Here is a 26,320-nt window from a genome sequence, read left to right as displayed (position 1 = left end):
ATATTCCACACACAAATATGATATCAAAACTATCAATCATGAAAAGAAGAGAATAATAATGCAGGAAATGCATTTGAAATTAAGAGATCAGAAACTTAAAACAATCTTGTACAGATATAGACTGCTACATCAAAACCTCATGGGAACCACAAACCAAAATCTGTAATAGATACACACACACAAAAGAAAAAGCAATCCAAACACATCACTAAAGACAGACATCAAATCACAAGAGAAGAGAACAAAAGAGGAAGGGAAGAAAAAAGACCTACAAAACAAACCCAAAACAATTAACAAAATGGCAATAAGAATATTCATATCGATAATTACCTTAAATGTAAATGGATTAAATGCTCCAACCAAAGGGCATAGACTGGCTGAATGGATACCAAAACAAGCCCCATATATATGCTGTCTACAAGAGACCCACTTCAGATGTAGGGACACATACAGACTGAAAGTGAGGGGATGGAAAAAGGTATTCCATGCAAATGGGAATCGAAAGAAAGCTGGAGTGGCAATACTCACATCAGACAAAATAGACTTTAAAATAAAGAATGTTACAAGAGACAAAGAAGGACACTACATAATGATCAAGGGATCAATCTAAGAAGAAGATATAACAATTGTAAATATCTATGCACCCAACATAGGAGCACCTCAATATATAAGGCAAATGCTAACAGCCATAAAAGGAGAAATTGACAGTAACATGATAATAGTGGGGAACTTTAACACCCCACTTTCATCAACGGACCGATCATCCAGACAGAAAATTAATAAGGAAACAGGCCTTAAATGAAACCTTAGACCAAATGGACTTAATTGATATTTTTTTTGCATAAATAAAATTTTATTAGAACACAGCCACATCCCTCCGTTTGTGTTGTCTGTGTCTGCTCTCTGCTACAACAGGCTGACCCCAAAGCTGGAAATAATATTTATAGAACATTCCATCTGAAAGCAGCAGAATACACTTTCTTCTCAAGTGCACATGGAACATTCTGTAGGATAGATCACATCTTGGGTCACAAATCAAGCCTCAGTAAATTTAAGAAAATTGAAATCATATCAAGCATCTTTTCCAACCACAATGGTGTGAGATTAGAAACCAATTACAAGAAAAAAAACTGTAAAAAACACAAACACGTGGAGACTAAACAATGTGTTACTAAACAACCAATGGATCACTGAAGAAATCAAAGACCAAATCAAAAAATACCTAGGGACAAATGACAACAAAAACACGATGGTCCAAAACCTATGGGATACAGAAAAAGCAGTTCTAAGAGGAACGTTTATAGCAATACAACCTTATCTCAGGAAACAAGAAAAATCTCACATAAACAACCTAACCTTATACCTAAGGCAACTAGAGAAAGAGGAACAAAGAAAACCCAGTTAGTAGAAGGAAAGAAATCATAAAGATCAGAGCAGAAATAAATGAAATACAGATGAAGAAAACAATAGCAAAGATCAATGAAACTAAAAGCTGGTTCTTTGAGAAGATAAACAAAATTGACAAACATTTAGCCAGACTCATCAAGAAAAAAAGGGAGAGGACTCAAATCAATAAAATTAGACATGAAAAAGGAGAAGTTACAACAGACACCACAGAAATACAAAGGATCATAAGAGACTTCTACAAACAACTACATGCCAATAAAATGGACAACCTAGAAGAAATGGACAATTTCCTAGAAAGGTACAATCTCCCAAGACTGAACTGGGAAGAAATAGAAAATATGAACAGTCCAATCACAAGTACTGAAATTGAAACTGTGATTTAAAAACTCCCAACAAACAGAAGTCCAGGACCAGATGGCTTTACAGGCAAATTCAATTAAACGTTTAGAGAAGAGCTAACACCTATCCTTCTGAAACTCTTTCAAAAAACGGCAGGGGAAGAAACACTACTCTCAAGCTCATTCTATGAGGTCACCATCACCCTGATACCAAAACCAGAAAAAGATACCACAGAAAAAGAAAATTACAGGCCAATATCACTGATAAACATAGACACAAAAATCCTCAACAAAATACTCAGCAAACTGAATCCAACAATACATTAAAAAGGATCATACAGTATGATCAAGTGGGATTTATCCCAGGGATGCAAGGATTCTTCAATATCCGCAAACCAATCAGTGTGATACGCCACATTAACAAACTGAAGAATAAAAACCATATGATTATCTCAATAGGTGCAGAAAATGCTTCTGACAAAATTCAACACCCATTTATGATAAAAACTCTCTAGAAAGTGGGCATAGAGGGAACATACCTCAACATAATAAAGGTCATATATGACAAACATACAGCTAACATCATACTCAACAAGGAAAAGCTGAAAGTACTAAAATACTTTCAGTATTTCCTCTAAGATCAGGAACAAGACAAGGATGTCCACTCTCGCCACTTTTATTCTATAAATGTAGTTTTGGAAGTTCTAGCCACAGCAATCAGAGAAGAAAAAGAAATAAAACGAATCCAAATTGGAAAAGAAGTAAAACTGTCACTGTTTGCAGATGACATGATACTATACATAGAAAACCCTAAAGATGCCACCAGAAAACCACTAGAGCTAATCAATGAATTTGATAAAGTTGTAGGATACAGAATTAATGCACAGAAATCTCTTGCATTCCTATACACTAACAGTGAAAGATCAGAAAGAGAAATTAAGGAAACAATCCCATTTACCACTGCAATAAAAAGAATAAAATACCTAGGAATAAACCTAACTAAGGAGGCCAAAAAACTGTCCTCTGAAAACTATAAGACACTGATGAAAGAAATCAAAGAAGCCATAAACAGGTGGAAAGATATACCATGTCCTTGGATTGGAAAACTCAATATTGTCAAAATGACTATACTACCCAAGGCAATCTACAGATTCAATGAAATCTCTACCAAATTACCAATGGCATTTTCCACAGAACTAGAACAAAAAAATTTTTTAAATTGTTATGGAGAAACAAAAAACTCCGAATAGCCAAAACAATTTTGAGAAAGAAAAATGGAGCTGGAGGAATTAGGCTCCCTGACTTCAGACTATACTACAAAGCTACAGTAATCAAGACAGTATGGTACTGGCACAAAAACAAAAATATAGATCAATGGAACAGGATAGAAAGCCCAAAGATAAACCCACGCACCTATGGTCACCTAATCTATGACAAAGGAGGCAAGAATATACAATGGAGAAAAGACAGCCTCTTCAATAAGTGGTGCTGGGAAAGCTGGACAGCTACATGTAAAAGAATGAAATTAGAACATTCTTTAACACCATACACAAAAATAAACTCAAAATGGATCAAAAACCTAAATGTAAGGCTGCACACTATGAAACTCTGAGAGGAAAACATAGGCAGAACACTCTTTGACATAAATTGCAGCAATATCTTTTTTGATTCACCTCCTAGAGAAATGAAAATAAAAACAAAAATAAACAAGTGGGACCTAATTATACTCAAAAACTTCTGCGAAGGAAACCATAAACAAAACGAAAAGACAACCCACAGAATGGGAGAAAATATTTGTAAACAAAGTGACTGACAAGGGATTACTCTCCAAAATATACAAATAGCTCATGCAGCTCTATGTCAAAAAACCCAAGCAACCCAATCAAAAAATGGGCAGAAGATCCAAACAGACATTTCTCCAAAAAGTACATATAACTGACCTAAAAGCACATGAACAGATGCTCAGCATCACTAATTATCAGAGAAATGCAAGTCAAAACTACAATGAAGTATCAACTCACACTGGTCAGAATGGCCATCATCAAAAAGTCCACAAATAATAAACGCTGGAGAGGGTGTGAAGAACAGGGGACCCTCCTACACTGTTGGTGGGAATGTAAATTGGAAAAACTACTATGGAGAACAGTATGGAGGTTCCTTAAAAAACTAAAAATAGAACTACCATATGATCCAGCAATCCCACTCCTGGGCATATATCCAGAGAAAACCATAATCTGAAAAGATACATGCACCCCAATGTTCATTGCAGCACTATTTACAATAGCCAAGACGAGGAAGCAACCTAACTGTCCACTGACAGAAGAATGGATAAAGAAGATATGGTACATACATACAATGGAATATTACTCAGCCATAAAAAAGAATGAAATAATGCCATTTGCAGCAACAGGGATGGACCTAGAGATTATCATACTAAATGAAGTAAGTCAGACAGAGAAAGAAAAATATGATATCACTCAAATGTGGAATCTAATTTAAAAAATGATACAAATGAACTTATTTACAAACAGAAACAGACTTACAGTTATTGAAAACAAACCTATAGTTACTAAAGAGGAAACATGGAGGGGGAGGGATAAATCAGGAGCTTGGGATGAACACACACACACACACTACTATATATAAGATAGATATCCAACAAGGACATACTGTTTAGCAGGGGTCCCCAACCCCCGGGCCGTGGACCGGTACTGGGCCACCGCCTGTTAGGAACAGGGCCGCACAGCAGGAGGTGAGCAGGAGGCGAGCGAACGAAGCTTCATCTGCCGCTCCCCATCGCTCCCATTACCACCTGAACCATCCCCTCCACCCTCTGTCCATGGAACAATTGTCTTCCACGAAACCGGTCCCTGGTATCAAACAGGTTGAGGACCACTGCTGTATAGCACAGGGAACTCTACTCAACATTCTGTGATAACCTATAAGAGAAAAGAATCTAAAAAAGAATGAATATACGTATAACTGAATCACTTTACTGTACACCTGAAACTAACACAACATTGTAAATCAACTATACTCTAATAATATTAAATTTAAAAAAAAAGAATCCATTGTTGCTTCCATAAAACAGCTTTATATTTCATAAAACTTTGGAAGCTGGTCATTTAGTGTTAAATTTCTAATATCAATTCTTTATTAATATGGGAAATATAAGTTCATCAATATAAAATTATTTCCCATGCATTATCATAATAATCATACAATTTTAAATGGAAATACATGAACAGAACACTCCCAAGTTTTTGGACTTTCACAGGCTGATTTCTGTTGTTTATTGTTGTTTATATCACTGTTGCATGCTTCCTACTGGATCAGTTCTTAAAAATCAGAAGTCAGTTAGAAGTCCTGAAATTAGAACTAAGTTATATGAACATGTATTACTACAAGGTAGTCGCCTTCTGAGAAATTCCAGCCAGTAAGCGGAACAGAATATTTCCAGGGAAATGAGAAACTTGCATAAATACGGGGTTGGCTTTCAAGTTGAAAGTGACACCAACTTCATGCGTTTAGTTTTTGTTCTCCAAGATCATGAACTTATGGTAAAACCAAGGACTAGTTTTAGAGCAACACTGAGCCTATATATGAATTTGGGTGAAAACTGTGCAAAGGTGGAGGTGGGTGGTTTCTGCTGAATTACGCCGTGTTTGCAAGATGGGATAAAAATCCCTATTTTGGAACCCATTTCAACAGGTTTGCATCCATGAGGGTTAAATCAAATTAAAAAATCTACTCAAATTCACTTCAGGTGAGGCTGTCAGATTTCACACAGTTTTCACTGCCAATGGCAAGCATATCTCAGAGCAGACCATAAAGTTAGTATTTTTCAGAGTTGAAGCTTACTCTTAAAAGAAATTTAACGTTGGAACAAAAAATCAAACACCAATGTCCAAAACCAGACCAAATATATGTTTCACATATAGAATACATTGATTAATTATAATCGAAGGCAATAAAATAACAAAAGTTTATATTGCTTTTTCTAGTAATACTGAGGAACAGCCCAGGACTTTCCAAGTATATTTATCATGTTATGAATCACACAACAAAGTTATGAAATAGCTATGATTCTATCTTATAGTTAAAACCAAAAAAATCATCAGTCAACGGGTACAAAATTTCAGTTATACAAAATGAATAAGTCCTGGAAACCTACTATACAGCACAGCGCCTATGCTTAATAGTACTGTATTGAATACTTAAACATTTGCTATGAGGGTAGATCTTATGTTAAACGTTATCACAAAAATATTCATAATAATAAATAGGAGGAAATTTTTGGGCACAATGGACATATTTATGGCATAGATTGTGATGATGGTTTCATGGGTATATACTTATCTCCAAACTCATCAAGTTGTATACATTAAATATATACAGTTTTTTGAATGTCATTCATGTCCCAATAAAACAGTTAAAAAAAAAAATAAAGCAGGAAAACCTCAGGTACCTTCGTAAGAAATACAGCAAAGCTGGGTTGTAAAACATGGAACCACAACTTGAGATCCTGTTTCTTTTAACTTTTAACTTTTTATAAGTCTATGATTCTACTCCTTTTACTAAAAGAAACAGAATTATGAAAACACCAGCCCAGGCCAAGTATACATGCTTTTGATCCACTTTAAATGAGGTAGCCTCTGGATGGGACACAGAGCCAATAGATAAGAAGAGACTGAACATTAAAAATTCAGTTAAAATATTGCATAAAAAGTTAGGAGCAAATACCCACAGGGAGGGACTGTTCAGAAGAGAAAAATTCAGTTTTGGAAGAGATGGGCTATACTGCTTTGTGTAAAATTTGATGGTTTTCTTAAATTAAATATATGGCCCTCTCAGATTAAAAGAAAAAATTAAAAGAATAGAATAGGTTAAGGCGACATTCAAATAAAAATCCAAGTTATTATCTTATATCTATTTTTATTTAAAATTAATATGCCAACCTCCCCCCATAAAGCAAAAAGTAAATGTGTGTAATGTTCCATTTTTCCACATGATAAAATTGCATTGCATTATGTCACCAACTGGATATTGCTTTACTGAGAAGTAATCTGGAGCTTAAAAAGAAAAAGTAGACTTTAAAGGTCTTAACATTTGCAGATATACTGCTTAATTGCTCAGTTAAATTAAATCTTTGAAATCCAATATTTTTTAAGGTTTAAGAAAAATAAAATAGATGCCTATTAACAAAATTCCCACATAGATTTAACCACTAACGTTTACTAATCAGGAATAGAAAATCTCTTGAAATAATAGACTTGTAAGCTTTCATCTCAGAGGAGACATATGAACACTTAAAATGGAATGATCTTTCAGATGAGAAAGATTATGGTAACATTTTTTCCCCAATTCCCTTATAAATGAATCCAATACATTACTCATAGTACATTTTAATGGAAACGCATTCCAGAAAAAGTACATAATATTGCTTTTCTGCAAATACTGTAGAATATATAAAACTTAACATTCTTATTGTCCATTTGGGTCAATTCTAGTTTTACAAATAAAATATGAGCTCTTCATAAAAATGAGAAAAATAATGGAAGAGTGAAAATAACTTATGCAATAAACTGAAGTTGAAAAATGAGAAGGACTAAAACAGTATTTACTCCCCTGTTATTTAATATAATGTTAAAGTATATAAGTTTCTTTAGAAAATGCATGTGGAATCATTTCATTTAAGGTGGAAGTGATCATGGTTATTTGTCTAGGGACTTCTGCATGAAGAGACAGGAGTCAGCAGAGCTGTATTCAAATATTTGAGAAACTGCCTGTGCAAGAGGAATTAGGCATTTCACAGAGCTCTAAGAAAATGGTATTCAAACTTTAATGTACATAAGGATACTCATAAAGATTAAAGTTCCTATTTCTGGATTCTATACCTGGAGAATCTGTTTCCAAAGATAAAAAGAATTCCCAGGAATTCTCATTTTCCAAAGTACCAGAAATGATTGTGATGAATATGGTTGATAAATTATATTCTAGAAAATCAGTGGATAGAAGCTGTAGGATTACTTCCATATATGAAAAACAAAATATTAACTAATCTGCTCCCCATCAGAAATAAAACTAGCCAACAAAACATTTTTTTTCTCTCAAGATTAAGACCATATCCATCTGGTCACCTGTCTTCTCAATTAATAGAATCTTCAATGGTTCCCAGAAAGTTGAGACCTGGTAAAACATACATCCTATCACTCATATTTTCCAAACTCTAAAGTTTTAAAGCACTTTTGAACCAGCCTTTTCTGGCTGGGAATTTACCGTCTTTTGCACTTGAATTCTCCCTTGCATTTACTTTACCATTCTCAGTACAATGTTTTGCGGGGTTTTTTTGCTATTTTTTAAGGCCTATTGGTGTGAAGGAAATTTCCTATTTTATTCATGTACTGAGAGAGTAGGTAAATCATAGGTCTCCTTTCACAGCTTGCTTGAGAACTAACCCCAGAGATCCATTCATAAGATCATGGACATTCATCCCTAACCATCTTTCATAAACTGCCCTTGACCTCCATGTGTTAATGGTCCAATAGTCCATTCTCAGTCATCATCCTACTTGACCAGCAGCAGTGTTCGACACAGTTGGTCATACATTCTTCCTTGAAACGCTTTTTTCACCTGACTTCTAGAACACCCATTGCCCTGTTTTTTAAATTGAATTATAATTGACATACAATATTGCATTATTTTCAGGTGTACAACATAGTGATTCAATATTTTTATACATTATGAAATGATCACCATAAGTCTTGTTACCATCTGTCACCATACAAAGTTGCTACAATATTATTGAATATATTCTTATGCTGTACATTACATCCCATGACATTTATTTTATAACTGGAAGCTTGTTCCTCTTAATCCCCTGCTCCTATTTTGTCCATCCCTCTACCCCCTCCCTCTGGCAACCACCAGTTTGTTCTCTGTATCTACGAGTCTGTTTCTGTTTTGTTTGTTTTTAGATTCCACACATAAGTGATATCATATATTATTTGTCTTTGCCCATTGCCCTGGTTTTACTACAACCTGAACGGCTCCTACTTTCTAGTCTCCCCTGGGGATTCTTTCTCATTTTTTCACACTGCAATGGCTCAGTGCTCTGTCCTTAAGACTTAACTGTTCTCCACATACACCCCTCCCTTGTTGATCACTTGCAGATATTCATCAGCAAAAACTGAATGCTTAATTTGCAAAATATATACACAATTCAAACACTTCTTACCATGTTCACTGCTATCAGCCTTGTCTGGGATCTATCATCTGAATTACTGCAGTAGCCTTCTTACTGGTATTGCTGATTTTACCAGTCACTCCCCTACAGTCCATTCTCAACAAAGCAGGCAGAGATGAGACCATTTTAAAAGACATGTCAGATCATTTCACTCCTCTGCTCAAAACTGTACTCAACTGAAGGACCAAGATTTTACTATGGCCTACAAGGCTCCAATGATCTAGCTTTTCATGAGCTCCCTGACCTCCTCTCCCACTGCTTTCTAACTCACTCGCTCCAATCCAGCCACACTGACCTCCCTGCTGTCTGTCGTCACAAACACTCACACCACAGACCGCTAGCATTTGCTCCGACCTCTGCCTGGAGCATTCTTGCAACGGAGATGCACGTGGCTTACTCCCTCACTTCCTCTAGGTTTTTGTTCAGGTGTCACCTTCTCCATGTGGCCTGTCCTAGCCACCCTAGTCATAACTGCATTCTCCCCTCCTCTGGTTCACTTTCTCTCCATGTTAGTCATCACAATCTGCACAGCCTCCACCAAGTATTTTATTAACTGTTGTATTGCACATCACCCCAAACTAGAATGCAAGTTTCATAAGGGCAGAAATTCCTGCCTGTTTTGGTCCCTACAATATCCTCAGCAACTAGGAGCTCAATAAATATTTGCTGAATAAGGAATATGGAAAACACTGAATTCTGAATTGGTAAAAATCATGGATTAAAATATTTCTACATATCTCTCCAAACTGTGGGATAACTGTGTTTGGTGACGGATTATTGTGGATCAGTTAGTTTTGTGTGTCATAGTAAAGGCTATTTAAGGACATAAGGAATGAGACTATTTTACCTTTAAGATATTATGTTTAAAGACCTTTCCAGTTACCATTTGTACCATCTATGAACACTCATCCTCCCAAACACATTTTGTCAGACACTACTAATCAGCCACCTCCCACTCCTATTACCATGCCATTGTCCCCTTCTTCTGTAGTAGTAGGTGTTTTAGCTGAACATGATCTCTTAGCTAAAGACCCCAGGCCACCGTTCCCAATCTCCTCTCCATTTTGATGTAACCCATGTGACTAAGGTCTGGAAAACAGGATATGGGTGTGCGTGTGTTAGTTAAAAGTAGCCCTTAAATGGGATAGACATACCTGTACATTTCTCTCTCCCATGTTTCACTGGCTGGAGTAAAGATGTGAGGCAAGCCATCTTATCCGTCAACTATTGGCCGAAGATAACGCCTTAGGAGAGCATAGCTGGAAGATGGGAGGACTTAGCCTTGCCAACTCCATTAAGCCACTAAATATGTTACCCTGAACTGTTACAAGAGAGGTAGATGAAATAAATAAACTCTCTCTTGTTTAAGCCAATGTTTTTATTAGAGCAGCCTAGACAAAATTCTAAATAATATATAGCGTTTTCATAGATAAAATAATCCTTAAAACTCTAAAAGAAATAAAAATCCCAATAATAAAGGCAGGGACATTGTGGCAGTGGTTCATTGGCTTATTTAAAGGTGAAGGGTAGAAATCAATGTCTACTAGAATTAGAAACCAAAAGTGTAAATGTGCCTTGAATTAACTATTTACTAAATGTAAGCCACCGTGCTGGCATTGTATGCACATTAAAATTTAAACTTTACAATAACCTCCAAAGGTAGATGTTTATTATGTGCATTTTACAAGTGAAACTGATAGGGCTCAAGATGTTCAGATTTTTTGAAGCAGCACTGCAAGTAAGTGCTAGAGCTAAGAGCCCAATTCTAAGAGCATACCTCAAAATGTACCTTCCCATTCTCTTTTCTCTAGTTTGACAGTTCTGTTCTCTCCCTCCAGAGGTCACTGAGAATTTAAAATTGAAGTAGTTGATTAAACACTTGACAAGTATATCTCTACTCTTCCTGCTCCAAAATGGAGTTCTGCAGAAGTAATATGATTCAAAACCCTGAGCGGTGGATGGAATAACTATCAACTTGAGGCCTAATATTCAACTTGGACTTGGATTTCCAGAGTAAGATATTCAACCAGTCTGGACCTGAACTTGTTGGTCTAGTTCCTGCTGTAAGATAATTCTAATTACTGAGTCTGCCTGAATGAGCTACAAAAGCATTGGCATTAAGTGGAATTTGGTTACCCCAGACAGAATTCCCATTCATTTGAGCAGTCTGGAGTAAAAAGCAAAATCTGAATCCAAAAAACACATACATAGTTCAGATTCAATAATTCTACAGATGTGGTTACAAAGTGGATTTAAAATTTTAATGTCTTCTTTTCCTGGCTAGGAGGAAGGGAAGTTACTAAAGAAGTTTAACAAAGAAAAATAAACTTAGAGTTTCCAGGCACATATATACACACACACACACACACATCATATATATACACACACATGCATAACCTAAGAATTCTATGCACCTAAGTAAACTATGATCACCCAGGCTTAAATGCACTCTGACCGAAAACCAGTGTATCACGCGCTCAGAGGCCTTCAGATTTCAGAGACAACTTGACTACTCAGGACACTTATCTCTTGAATCTGGATGGCTTCCACATTGGCAAGAGCTCAGTCTCAGTCTGCTAAGAGTACTAATAAAGTCCGTAAGACTTGACTTTTTATATAGCCATACCAGCCAACACCTTCGCTTGACATCCAACTTAGAGTAGAGCCTGTGGCCTTAACACTTGGCTGTATAAAAAGAAAGAATACTTTTCTCTCTCAACTTTCTTATTCATCATTATGGCCCCTGTGTCATGGCAAGCATTCAGGCCATTTTAAAAAATTGTTGTGCCTGGTTCTTCCTCCCATCTCTCCTCTCCTTTCTCTCCACTTTTCTTCCGAAGTCTGTTAGCATTCTCGATGTCTGTTAGAATTCTCAAAGGTTTTTCATTTCCTCTAGATCACAGTAAACCAAGGAAACATTTGGGGGACAATCTGATGGGATAATCATACAAGAATAGTGAACACAATTTCCTTCCCTTGCTGTAAATGATTAGATTATTTGCATCATCTTCCAAAACCACTTATATATTTATCCAAAGAGTTTAGAAAGTGCAACCTACTGCTTCACTTCTAGCCAATGCTGTGTCTCTGTTCTTTCTATACTGGGCCATCTTCAAGGTACTCATGGTCATCTGTTAGATGTATAGCAGACAAAATTGTAATAAATTAGTTTGTAATTCATTGTGTCAGCTATTATACGTGTTTAGAGCAACCAAAATTTGCTAGGGGAAATTATAAAGATTCTCTGAAAATTGAAAAAGTGTACAAAAAGGTTTCCAGAGTCATTTTCTCTTTCAGGATTTTGTTTCATCTTGCTTTTTATATGCATGTGTGTAGAAAGCGAGAAACAACTCTGCGTGTACCATTAGAAATATTGCCAAAAATGAAAAAAGGTTATAGAGGATGTACAAAATGAATGAAACATTTAATGAGCACTTTCCTCTCATCTCTCAACTTAATACAAGGGTCTTGAGAAATTTAGTACATGTGGCTGGATAGGAGTCTTCCTTTAAAAAAAAATGTACACTTGTGGGAAATGTCAAGACATATCTTAAGAATTCAGGTATGTTACTATAGAGATTCAGTATAGTACACTGGAAAGAGTATCCTGTGTAAGAGTTAAAAAGATAATATATACGAAGTGCCTCGTAGATGGTATACCTTACACGGCATCTATTATTTTTTAATTCTTTTTTAATTGAATAATTGACATACAATATTATATGAATTCAGGTGTACAACATAGTGATTCAATACTTATACACATTACAAAATGATCACCACAATAAGCCTAGTTACCTTCTGTCACCATCTATTATTATACTAGCTCTCTTATTTTTTAAAAGTAGGTACAATCTATTTAGACCTCTGTATTATTTAGCTATAGCTGAGTAATCACCCCCAAACTTAGTGACTTAAAATACCAATCATTTCTTATTTTTCATGAGTCTATGGGCTAGCTGTGCTGTTCTGCTGACCTAAGCTGGGCGCAGCTAATTTCAGCTGGGCTTGTTCATGCATCAGCACTCAGCTCATAGGTTAACTGAAGGCTTAATGCTCTAAGATGGCCTAAGAGACATGACTGAACTCTGCTCCGCCATGGTGGTCTTTCTCATGGCAAAGCAAGGGTTGAAGAGAGTGAGTAGAAACTTGCAAGGCCTCTTGGGGCCTCAATTCAGAACTGGCATGCCACCATTTCCACCACATGCTTTAGCCTAAGGAACTGATAAGGCTGGTCTAGACTCGAGGGACGTGGAAATAGACCTCACTTTTGTATGGAAGAGCTGCAAAATTAAACTCCAAATGGCGTACATACAGCAAAGTGTGGACTATTGGGGTCATTTTTGCAATCAATCTACCAATGCATCTCTGACATCAGACACCAAAAGTTGTAATAAAGTTTGTGAAACTTCCATATGCTATTTTACACAGATTGGTTTTTTTTTAACCAAATGTCAAGATTCCTCAAGCTTGAGAGTTCTAGATAGAAGTCAAAGCAACTTTGCAGTTCAAGTCCATTAAGTTTGCTTTCTTAAGCCTGGTCTTTTTTTTTAAGGAAAAAAAAATGTTTCTGAAAATGTATCACTATAATTTAGCCTTCATATATAATTTACTACATACTTTTTTTTTTTTGATGAAAATTCTTTGAAGAGTTTCATTTGTTGGGCTTGGGGGTAGTTATTACCTATACTGGAGCTACTGGTTGCCTAAATGTATCTGACAAACCAAAAATGTGTAGGTTAGAGATGAAACTTTAGAACTTGAACAGGAAGTTCAAAGTATGGCACGGTCTTTTACATGGAAATATGTATGTTATCTTTTATATAACCCTTTACATTCTATTAATCTCATCTTTTAAATGGATGCCCATAAGTCCCCAGTGTCTGGACCCACAAAAGGACATAAGAGCAATGAAAAGTAGATATCCTACAGTTCACTTTATCATGCAAGGAAGACTGAGTCAAGGGACTTCAGAATTCTTCAGGACCATCTGAACTAAATTTATTTATTTTGGCTTCAAATTACTGAGGCAAGGCCACTACATATGGCTGAGTGCAGTGACCTTGCATTGAAGTCTTTCACAACATCTGCCTCTTCAATGTTCACCATATCAGTGAGGAAGGAAAGAAAATCCATATTTTCAACCTCAGGTCTTCTCGGCAGTTGTAAATCTCAAGTGTGATGGCTGTTTCTAGATGTCTGCAGGTTTCTATAGGCAAAGAAATTGACAAGGCAGTGTCACCCTCTGAGCCAGCCAAGAAAGCACATTCTCAGCACTAGAAATCCCACACAACGGTCTTCTGATCTCTTTTCCCAAAATGTCAGTCGAGCAAAAGAGATCTGAGTGTTTCAGCAACATTCATAACACTGATTGTAGGGCCTTGAAACAGGAGATGTATCTCTTTATAAAAAAAAAATACACTGAATGAATGCATTCATAAGACCAAATCTGTACGTATGCCACATTTTGAATGAAATAATTCTTATCAAATTATTCAAGGCATTTCGTGGGATTCAAAGAGTGAAACTTCTACCCAAAGATCAGTGAAGCATATCAAGACATGACCTATAAGAAGTCAGTATACTTCTGTGAAGTAGAGAAGAACTGTTTATTTTGTTCCTTCATTGACAAGATGATGATTTATGGCCCCAGTTCTCACATCATCAGCAACTTTCATGGAAGGAGAGGAGGCCTATTGCGGGATTGCTGGCCGTATTATTTTTATTACAATGTATCCTGATGTAGAAAAGTCGTAAATCACAATGGTGAGTGAAGCTCTTTTTTTCACCCAAGCCATGAAGTATAAAAGCTGCCAAGCTCTTTAGGTACTACACACTCACAAAATACCAGGAGTTTTACCCAGACAAAATTTTGCTTGGCAAAGAAACTTTACACCATTTGAAGACCTCTGAATATTCCCAGTGAGATGCACAGAAATAGGAATTCTTCCTTAACGACATTAGCATGCACATAGCAGATGAAAACCAGAAGCTGGCTTCACTCAGAGACAAGAACAATCTCTTTCTGTTGTTGCCAATTCTTCTACGACCTTCCTCTAAGTTATAAAAGAAATGTCACTAACTCTGGAGTTGATGACACTGGATGACCAAGGCACTGCTTCCTATTTTTCTCTTGTTCCTGGTTACAAATCATCCACTGCTTCACCAAGTTCCTTCAGATTGTGGCTTCCTTTATTAAGAGATGCTCTGAGCCACATTCAGAGTAAAGTTTTACTGTTGCAACACACATGATTCTTTTTTTCAAATTTCATGCATCTCAAGTTGAAAATTCTTCTCCCAGGGAAGATAGGCATATGCCAGCGTATCTTCAAGGTGGTAAATTGTCACGTACATTCAAGTTCATTGGCTTCTTTTTTCCAGTGTCAAGAACCTTACCATCTGTGAGTGGTGCCTCACAGCAGTGCTTCTGTGATATAATGTGTGGCTTTCCTTCCCATTTCTCTTTTTAACACTTTCTAGTTAAGTGGACCAAATGCAAAGGAAGGCAGATGTCCCCAAGCATAATGCAGGATATGTTTTATTTAATTCCTATAAATGGAAGTCTATTGTACACATCGTAACATCATAACATGATGATTACAACTATCCAAATTATAGAGTAGCTTCTCCTACCATACTACGATCGTGTGTGTGAAAAGTTGCTTCCATAGCATGATTTGATACCAAAGTAATTTCTTTCAAAAAAAAATAATTGCCACTGAAACAATAAAAATATCAAAGGAAAAATATGGATAATTGAATGTGGCTTGTGGACCACTAATTAAAAGCCTCTGTTCTAAGACAGGCCTTCTATTCTTTCATTATCTGATATTTTAAAACTTTCTGAAGCAAAAAGGGCTTAAATTCTCATTTTAACTAGTTCCCCCCTCTGTATTCAGGGGCATGGAATGCACCCTCTATAAACCATGGGGAAATGAATAATCCTTTTATTTTAACCTGGCTTGCATCCACATACAGGAAACTCTCCAGTCTTGTAATAACTAAGGCACACTGTTAGCTCGGTCTCCCCAGAACACTGCTCGATACTAATAATTGATAATCATGATAATGACTATGTGGTTCACAAAATTTATAAAAGGTCGGCGAATCATCAAAAAAATTTGAATTATGCACAATGTATTCTTAGCTTGGAAACCTTTGTGATTCTAAATACTTCTGGCACTTCCTACCAGCTAATGCCTCAAGCAGCCAGTGGTGCCTAACCCTTTCTGCTCCAAGGAGCTCTTCTAGGAGAAAGCATCTAGTACGTACTAGCTTTTTTTTCAGATACCCTGCAGATAAGTGTTCTGCAAACATTTTGACCATGACACCCAGTAAGGAATACATATTATTTATGTATCTATAACACACATGTGCATATGTGTATAACTGAACTACACTGGCCACAAAACCCTTCTTATTATTAAATGTAATACTCTTAACGTTTTCTAGTAAATGCTAATCTATCACATTATGGTATATCTATTTCATAATGTAAATGACACTAAATTTATTTCAACAACCAAGAATGGGCTACAACCTATAGTTCAGATGATACCAGCCCAACCCCGAAAGAATGTGTTTTTTTCCCCTGCAAGATTAATAGGTTTACTTATTCACATGTATTTCTAGAGCTTATCCTTTGAAAATGAGGAGGCTTTATTCTAGTCTCTTGAACATTTATAATTCTCAATTAACAGGAACATTCTACTATCCTGAGCACATTATTCTTTAGATAATCAACTTTTTTTGACAAGATTAAAAGTTTATATGAAACCAAGATTTTCACTGATAAATAAGAGACCACAAATGCACAAAATCTGAAGTAGCTTTTCACAAATCGGCTCTAATAATTGATGAGAATATTTTGTTTGTTAAAATCTTTTAATTAAATCCCATGATGAAAAGACCAGGCAAGTGACCTGCGAGCACAGAGAACAATTGACTTGTGGATCATTTAGAATTTGGCAAACATTTTTGGTATGACACGTAGAGAAAGGAGTGACACTTGGTCTGAGCCATGAAGGATACAAAGGATTTCAATGGGTAATAAAGAGGCAAGATTATTTCAGGCCTATAGAAAGAGCTTAAGACAGAGTACGGGAAGTGGGAGAGTGCATCAAGTGTTTGTGGGCTCTGAGCAGGCAGCCCAATAGGGCAAGAGAATAAGACAGGGGGAGGGTAAAGTGGGAGATGAGTTTGGAAATTCAGGAATCAGCCACAGTCTTCAAAAGATTGAATAATAAGAAGCTTATGCTATATTCTCTATTCCTTATTTTTCTTTTTTAAAAAATCATTTCTTGTTTTACAAACTTTGCTTTAAAAAGTAGCTTTTGACTTTACTTCCATCAGTCTTCAACTAGTCAGAAAAAAGCATAGTCAAATACAGCTACATTCACACAATTAAATGTGAACCATTCTACAGAGTGGCTGTAAAGTCTGGAAACGTAGGTGAATATATATAATGGTATACATACACATATGTGGGGTTATTAATATTACATGTCAACATATAATATGTTGAATAACATTATATGAACATGTTTTCCATACTTTATGACCATCTAGTATTTTATAGTTCTATTCCGTACGTAGTTTTTGGTAGCAATATACAGATATCACAGCCTAAACAATACCCTCCTTCACAGTCAGAAAAATGTATCCTTTAGTCTGAAATTTTAGGTAAGAACCGGACAACCTTCTAACTCAATATAAGGTCACAAACTTTTTATGTTTTTATCATTACAAAATGGTCCCTAAATTCCATACTTTCCCCTGGGTATATTCAGAGTTCAACCCAAGTTCTGGTTTGCCAGCATTGGTTTCATTCCATTCTCATATCAGAGTATGACTGTGCTGTCAGAGTATAATGCTCAATCCAGATCATTTATAGGTAAAGTAAATAATTTACCAACCAGGTATGAACTTTATGAAATCAGGCATTATTTTGTCAATGAAATTATATATCATATCCCTACCACATAATACAATGTAAGCACATAGTAGACATTCAATAGTTAACAAATAAAGGACTACTTGAATTAATATTGGTTTCAGCCAGAGTAATTCTCTTGTAACATCCTTTAGGAGTGCAAACAACCATAAGTCTGTCAAAGGAATAAAAGAAACAGACCAAGAAAGAGACCAATTATGTGTGCTTTCATTTTTTCTATTTTTGCAAACCAATTAATAATTTAAAGCTAACAGACGATCCACCTTAGAGATGCTTACTACTGTGAAAATAATGGAATTTGTAAAAGAGGATTCTCTGTTCTTTCCACTTGAGTTAATTCTACTGTCTTTATCTTTGCTGCCCTCCTCTGGAATTTTTATATCACCTGGTTCTCTTTTCCAAAGGATATGTGCTTTATACTTGCCTTTAGAATAGAACTATAGGAAGAAATTCAAACTTTTAAATTTCTGTTTTGCAGTGCATTTTTATCCAATTTTATAGCACAGTTTGGGGGAAACAGCAATGTAAATAATTACGTAGGTTACAATGTAAATAATGTGTACGTAGGTATATATTAATTTCAGACCTAACATTTGAAAATAAGTCTTTCTTGTTCCAAACTGTTTCTAAAGGCTGCCAGGCATCTGTTCTTTGCTTTGTTTGGAATTCCTTTCTTCATTATCTCCATTTATCCAAATCCCATCCATCCTCTGAATCCAACTGTCACATTTCCATGAAGTCCTCCCTCATTTTCCCAGCTGGAATTAATCTTTCATACCTCTAAAGCCTGTAACAATTGTATCTCAGTGATTTAAAATACAACCTGCAGCTATCTAACCTGTCTTGTAATTATTTGGGTTCATAGCATCTCTTAATAAATTATAAACTACTGAATATAGAGTTTATATCTGAGTTATGTTTGAATTATTGCAAGATCTACCTAAACATAGTATGTAATGTATAAATATGAATGAATGAAAATGTTAATGTAATTAAGCATTACATTTAATATCGTGGCATACAGAGCCAAATGAAGATAAATTTAAAGGCTGACAGAGTTTAACAAATTACTTTAGGTGCTTGCTGATCGTGTACCTTTAGCAGTTGAAAAGTCAAGTCAATAGGTTAGATATTGTGGAATAGTTTCTCAGTAATTTCCTGCAAATAACAACTGCATCTTAATTTCTGAACTAGGAATATTAAGTTTAGCAACTACCATTTTGCAACTGTTTGTCCTTTTAAGGAGAGAATGTTTATCCTCTCTGATTCCTAACAGTACATTTAAATTATCTAAACATTGCAGCAGCTGAATGTAGAAAACTCTTTTTAGACTTGAGCCAATTGCAACAAAGAGGTATAGAAAAATGCTGAAAATAAACACGCAAAATAGTGAGTATGATGCCTCCCATATACAAAATTCCTCCTTTTCTCACTTTTGTAATAAAAATATATTCCAAAGCATTACATTTTTATAGACATCAATGCCAAATAATTCTTCAAGGCCACCAAGATCTGCTTATTCGTAAAAAGTCCTCTTAAAAGAGAGGATACTATTAAAGAATGCCCCAATTCAGTTACACAACACACGAGTCCTTGAGAGAAATGAATCATGTGTATCTGTGATCTATTTGATTAATTAGGTGGGACATCACTTGACGGACAAGAGAACTGGCACCTGTAAGCTAGAGAGACCAGCACTGTATACACCTGTGTTGCACAGGCGCCTCTTCAAAAACAGCTATAGGGCTTCCCTGGTGGCGCAGTGGTTGAGAGTCTGCCTGCCAATGCAGGGGACACGAGTTCGAGCCCTGGTCTGGGAAGATCCCACATGCCGCGGAGCAACTGGGCCCGTGAGCCACAAGTACTGAGCCTGCGCGTCTGGAGTCTGTGCTCCGCAACAAGGGAGGCCGCGACAGTGAGAGGCCCGCGCACCGCGATGAAGAGTGGCCCCCGCTCGCCGCAACTAGAGAAAGCCCTCGCACAGCAACGAAGACCCAACGCAGCCATAAATAAATAAATAAATAAATAAATAAACAAACAGCTATAACATAAGTATGAGATAATAATAAGCATGAGATCTCTCAAATAGGTGTGTCTATAGGTCCCTGAAAACTTGAAAATCAGCTCTTTTAGAAGATTACTGACTGGTCTCTTTTCTGACTGCCTAAAGATGGGTACCAGCCTTTCAAGAAAACTGTGTGATAAGAAAGGGGAAATAGGCATCCATATTCTGAGCAGGATAAAACCAAAACTGATGATCTGAGCAGCAGACTGTGAAGTCAAAGAAGCATTTGAAATGCAATGAGATGAGAACAGGTCCTCTAAAGACCAGGGAGAACAGTCCCTGGGCAGGAAAAGGGCAGAGAGAGAAGGCCAAAAGGGCATGAGACATGAAGCCGCAAAGAGATGTGAACTTTCCTTTATCTCTTGAAGTTGTGATAAATTCCTAGAGATCAACTGAGGGCTAGATTGTCAGTTCAGGATCTCTAGGAACCCCAGATACAAGTGGAGTCCATATCCACTCCTGCAATATTTGTCAAGGGCCTCTACCAAGCACGCATAAGAAAGATTGGAGGCAGGGCAGAGGACCTGTGTTCCTCCTCCAGTAACACAAGTGTGTGAGATTTGCCAAAGATTGAGAATGGAGCAGGAATACCTGCAGAAGCCCATCTATTCTCTAGAAACTCTGAATATAAAGAAATGATTGGCTGCCACTAGAGACGGGCACAAACACTCCTATGTCTTGAATCCCTTTCAAACTCAAAGCAAAAGCCACCTGCCATTGGACAAGGGGCAAGAAACGTCTCCATGTCCCAGAGCTGACTTTATTTGCCGTAAGGCAAAGCTGACTTGTTCTGGGGGAGGACCCTTCCATCCCTCATCCAGGGCAAAGATCAGCTGCAGCTGGGGAAGTGGCAAAAATCCCATTTGTGCAAAGCATTTTGCCCTTTTCAAGGCAGTACTTGGCTGCAAAACATGAAGGGAAAGAAATGTAATTGCACCCAAGATCTCCCACTTACATGTGACAGAATTTAATTGGCACCATGGGGAGAAGCAAGGGGATCTGCTTGCACAGGGAAACATGTAGGAATGCCGAGAAAACCCTACTCCCGAGGCTCAGGTGTACAGGACCTGCCTAAGATTGAAGGTGGAGTAGGAGAAGTGAGAAACCACCCATGTTGCCATCATAAGGCTTGCACTAAATAGCAAGAAATATAGTTGTGCACTGGGGGAGGGCAAGAGCCTGGAGAAAGAGCCCTTCCGTGATGCAGGTGTGCAAGGTGAAGGCTGGGGGTGGAGCTGAAACACTCAGAAACACTTTCCTCTGGGACCCCAAGCCCCACACTAGCCCAAGATAACGGTAGATCAACACTGGAGGATAGCCAAATGCAAAATGAATGAACCACAACTTTTAGCCCACCATGTACAAAAATTAACTCAAAATAGATTATACACCCAAATAAAAGAGCTAAAACTATAAAACTTCTAGATAAAAACCATAAATAACTTTTAAAATTCAATAAAAAGAACCCAAAGAAGATAAATAATGGCAAATAAGCACATAAAAGATGCTCCTCATCTTAATCATTAGGAAAATGCAATTTTAAAACCACTATGATACTATTACCCAACTACTAGAATTACTAATATAAAAACTCTGGTCATAGTAAATTTTGATAAGGAAGTAGAAAAAACTGAAACTCTCATTCATTGCTAGAGGGAATGCAAAATGGTACAGTCACTTTGAAAAACAGTTTGGCTTTTTTTTTTTAATAAAGGTAAACATACATTTACTATAATAAGCCAGGTTCAGGTTTATACCCAAGAAAATTGAAAACATGTGTCCACACAATAACCTGTGTGTGAATCATTGTAGCAGCTTAAGCTGTAAATGCCCCAAACTGTAAACAATCCAAATGTCAACCAGCAAATAAACAAATTGTGATTTATCTACAAATGGAATACTATTCAACAATTAAAAGGAACAAACTAGTGATATATGCAACAAAATGGATGACTCTTGAAAGCCTTACATTAATTTAAAAAGCTAGACACACAAGACATATACTATATAACAACTTTATATGACCTTCTACAAACATCAAAATTATGGGAACAGAAAACAGATGGTTTCTAGTGGCTGGGGATGAAGGAAGGAGCCTGACTGAAAAGGAGCGTGAGGAAAACTTTTGGAGTGATGAAAATTCCATATCTTAATTGCGATGGCCATTTTACAACTGTATACATTTGTCAAACTTGTAAATGGACTTTTGAACGTAAATTATGTATCAATAGAAAGAGAGAAAAATTAAAACCTTCAATATTTAACTCTGTGCAGCTAGGGTCATGAACCATTGCAATATTGTCAAGCAAAAAATAGTACTGCATTCATACGTGAGTAGAAGTTGCTGACTGTCCAGTTGTATCAAATTTCTTGGACAAAACTTGTTCTCACTGGAGATGGACCAGGTGCATCCTGATTCCAAACTATCTACTTAACTCAAGGGAGCAGGTGTGACTTATCTTACATTACTTTTTCCCAAAAGAAGGAATGAAGGAAATTGTCACTACAGGATGTGCAATTGCTTAGAAAACTATAGAAACTAAGGTTTCTATAAGAGAACTATAGAAATAAAGGTTAGCAGAAAAACACTGGAGGCCGGTTGGTAAAATTCTCAGAGAGAAATAAATAAATAGAAGCTTTTTCCCTTAGCTTTGTTCTTTCATATTATCCTGGGTCAAAATAAATTCCACCCAGCCACCCAGCCTAATGGCGGTGGCGGTGGCGGTGGCGTGTGTGTTTGTGTGTGTGTGTGTGTGTGTGTGTGTGTGTGTGTGTGTGTTTCCTGGAAGGTTTTAGCAAAACAGTTTTTTAAATGTATGTGCTTTGAAGTCCTGTAAAAGCCCTGAAAATGGAAAGAAGTTGGCCCTAAAGAACAGATCTTTGCTTCCATTTTAATTCATGAAAAAAATGTTTAAAGTAGACTTATAAAATAAGCTCTTACCGTTCTGTTGGAAGCCGCACGCAGCAGGTTTGAAACAGGAAGCTGGGAGGCGGAGCTCTGAGTATCCTTCACAGGGCTCTCTAATGAGGAAGACCCTTCAGCTTCTTAATTACAAAAGTACCTACACGTTAGTTAGCTGTCTGAGTTCCAATTAGAGTTGGTTCAAACAGACATATTTACCTAGGGGCATGATGTGGCTGGACGTGACCACCAGCAAATGCTTAGGTGGCAGAATTTATTACGCATGGCCTGTATTGTGAACTCCTTTTCAGTAGTACCTGCTGGACTATTAATACCACTTGCCAAGAAATGCTGACTTGAGCTTATAGATGCCTCACCACATCCCAGAGTCAATTTCCAGTTCTCCTTTAACACACCTCCCAAATTTTTACATCTTTGCTGGTTTTTTTCTTTTGAAAATGTATTTTTCTTGTTGACTTTAATATAGATTAAAACTCTGAAATCAATAGAGAGGCTCCTTGCAGATCTAAGAACCATGAACATGTGAGATAAACTCTTTTAAAATAAATATATGCAACGAGCAGGTATCTAAATCTGCCAAAGTATTAAGAGCAAAATTTTCTGAGCTAAATAAAAATGAACTTTCAAAAAGTCTTAAAAAATTCTGAATGTACATGAAATACTTTTTTATATCATCTTGGAAAAATGATCACTTGAGGGAGTTTTATATACCTTTGATGTTTTATTCAGTTCACTCAAGCTATTTTTTGTGATTGTCTATCAAAACCAGTAAGTATATATCTGATAATATTTTGTAATATAATGCCCATTTTATCACAAGATGTATATTTGTGTTTCTTTTTTTGTGGGGGGGGCCCTAAATTTATCATAGAATGACTTGTAATAAGGAAAAGAACTTACTGTATGAGAATTTATGTCTAGAAGTCATGACTAATAAACATAGCCATTCTTTATCAATGTCATCAGATGTTCTAAAATGACTTAAAGGTCTCTGACAACCTCGTTCTTAACACATAATGTATTAAGTGGAGCATTTAATTCATCCACAGTTGGAAAATACTTCAGTTATGTTATATTCCATTCTCTGAAATCAGGCCATCATGGAGTTGATAAAGTAGTCTCCCTTTTTTTCTCTTTTGATGTTTGTCACAGCTTTGTTTATAATGTGCAGCATTAAAAACAGATTAAGTGTCGGACATAAGAGAGTAGATTTAAAAGATTTTGGTACATTCACAAGATAGAGTATTACAAAGGTATTCTATGAAACTATAATAAAAGATATGGACATATGTTCATGATATATTGCATAGTGAAACAATCAAGTTATAAAGTAATATGTATAATAAAATACAGTTTGGGGAGAAAAATGTGTTGTGTGCACATGAGGGGTGGTGACTCAGAGGAAGAATATTTAAAAGAACAAACACTGAGTTAACAGTGGCCATCATTTGGTTGTATTCTGGGCAATAGTTTCTTCTTTTATTCAAATTTTCTCATTTTTATGATGAACATGAAATACTTGTGTAATCAAAACAAATATCTAAAGCTCATTAAAACCTTCAAGTCAGAATCTTGGGCAAAAGAAAATAACTGGAAACTAACATCCATTTAAAATAAATACAGAAAGCCATATTTTAATCTGTTTAAGTGCTATACATATACTGAATGATTTATCAGGATAACATTGTTCTGCATAACTAATGGCAAAGTCACGAATTAGGCACAGCAAATTTGTTGGTTGGAGTAGCATAGGTAATTTAATGCCTAAGAGAACCACTCCATGACCTTCTGGGTAGTTTCACAGAAAGATTCACAGAATATTACCTGTGAGTTGAATCTTCCCTCCTAATGACCCAGGAAGCTATCTGTTGATGAAAAGTAAGGTACAACTCCTACTGTGAGATACAAACTTAAAAGAAGCATGTAATAGTAATAATAATAGTAATAATAATAAGAACACTTGTTCAGTGCTTCACTATGTCCCAGGCAATATCCTAAGTGTAAAAGCCATTTAATCCTCAAGACACTATGATACAGTATTACTGTTACCTTATTTTTTAGATGAAGAAATGGAGAAGTAATTTATCCAAATATAGCTCACCGGTGGTATAGAAGGATCCAAATTTAGGCAGCCAGAGTCTGTGTTCTTAACCATTGTGATATACTACGTCTCAGGAGAAAATTAATAGGATATTAACAGAAAGTAATATCCAGATGTATAATATAACTTGCATTTATATTAGAAACTATTTTGGTGAACTGTGTATAACTGCAGACTACCTGGCAACCTCATGTAGTTCTCAGAAGCTTCTGTGCTGGATCCCAGAAGTTTTCTCTCTGCCCAGAGTTACCCAAGGCCCTCATGGGGCTTGCATGTTCCAAGGCTAGGTAATCTGCAAGGTTTCCATGTTGCCTACAACGTCCATGTGTACTTTCCACTTTCTGTACCCTCTGAGATACACTCAGTATATGTGGCTTAGTGGAATAATCTTGACAAACAGAATAACAGGAGGAAAGAAGAAAACAGTCCCTGCACATCTCTTCTGGAGAAGGCACCATGAATGCTCTCAGCTCATTGACCATCTCCCATATTTTCTGGTCTTTTCACTGAACCTAGGAGATGATGAAAATAAGTTCCCCACTATGGCCCCATGTGTAAAGGAAATTCCTGAACTTGGCTAACACTTCCCCTGGAAACAGGCTAATTAATCCTACCATATTTGTACCAGGTTTCATATATTACAGCTCAAGACCAAGTCTGACTGTTAGCGTGGTAAAGTCTGTTCTTTGTGAAACCTAAGCAGCAACACTGATTTAAATAACTGGGCTATGTAAAAAATTAAACAACACAACATATAAATATATGTATCATTTTCTCATTAATTATCTTAACCATTTTATAGTATTTGGGCAAAAAAATATGCATTTAATAATATGAAGAAATTCAAATTCACTTTTGGTATTACCTTTTGGCCATTTAATTAATGGTTTATAATATTCCAGCACCAAATTTTTATTGTATCATTCAGCTAATGGGTTCTGATACATATTCTGTGAATGTTCTAGAGACGAGAGTTGGGATGACAAATACCTGAGTCTCCACTCCTCTTATCACTCAAATTCTCTGCCAGTATGTGAGTAGATTCTGTAGCTGGTACAAACAGAAGAAAGAGTTGGGGAAATGTAGCAGCTCAACCAAAGTCTTCCTGCTTCTGTTTAACTCTGATTTTGCTACTTGATTATGACCATGCTCAGTTACTAATTTCAAACTCACCTAAACCTGGAAAAAAGTTTCAGAGTCAGAATTACTAGTTCCTATAAGTGTCAACTGAAAAAAAAAAAGATGCACAACCTAAAATCTGAGAAGTCTGTTTTACTCAGGGCATCA

The 26,320-nt window shown here is 36.4% G+C and overlaps 1 protein-coding gene across 1 annotated transcript in view; it reads right to left on the bottom strand.

Annotated features, from left to right (window-relative positions):
• Window positions 1-3,017: 3,017 nt before the first annotated feature.
• The window catches only part of LOC309633177 (uncharacterized protein), a 102,643-nt gene continuing 79,340 nt past the window's right edge, over window positions 3,018-26,320 (bottom strand). The window contains exon 10 of the mRNA XM_082401694.1: window positions 3,018-14,200. Coding sequence (XP_082257820.1) covers window positions 14,164-14,200 — 37 coding nt within the window. The 3' untranslated portion in view covers window positions 3,018-14,163. The remainder of the gene's footprint in view (window positions 14,201-26,320) is intronic.

This window comes from Balaenoptera borealis, assembly GCF_965194805.1.
Source record: "Balaenoptera borealis genome assembly, chromosome: 8".
NCBI lineage: Eukaryota > Metazoa > Chordata > Mammalia > Artiodactyla > Balaenopteridae > Balaenoptera > Balaenoptera borealis.
The sequence above is the reverse complement of the archived record's forward strand: the minus strand, read 5'-3'. Positions and strand labels throughout refer to the sequence as shown.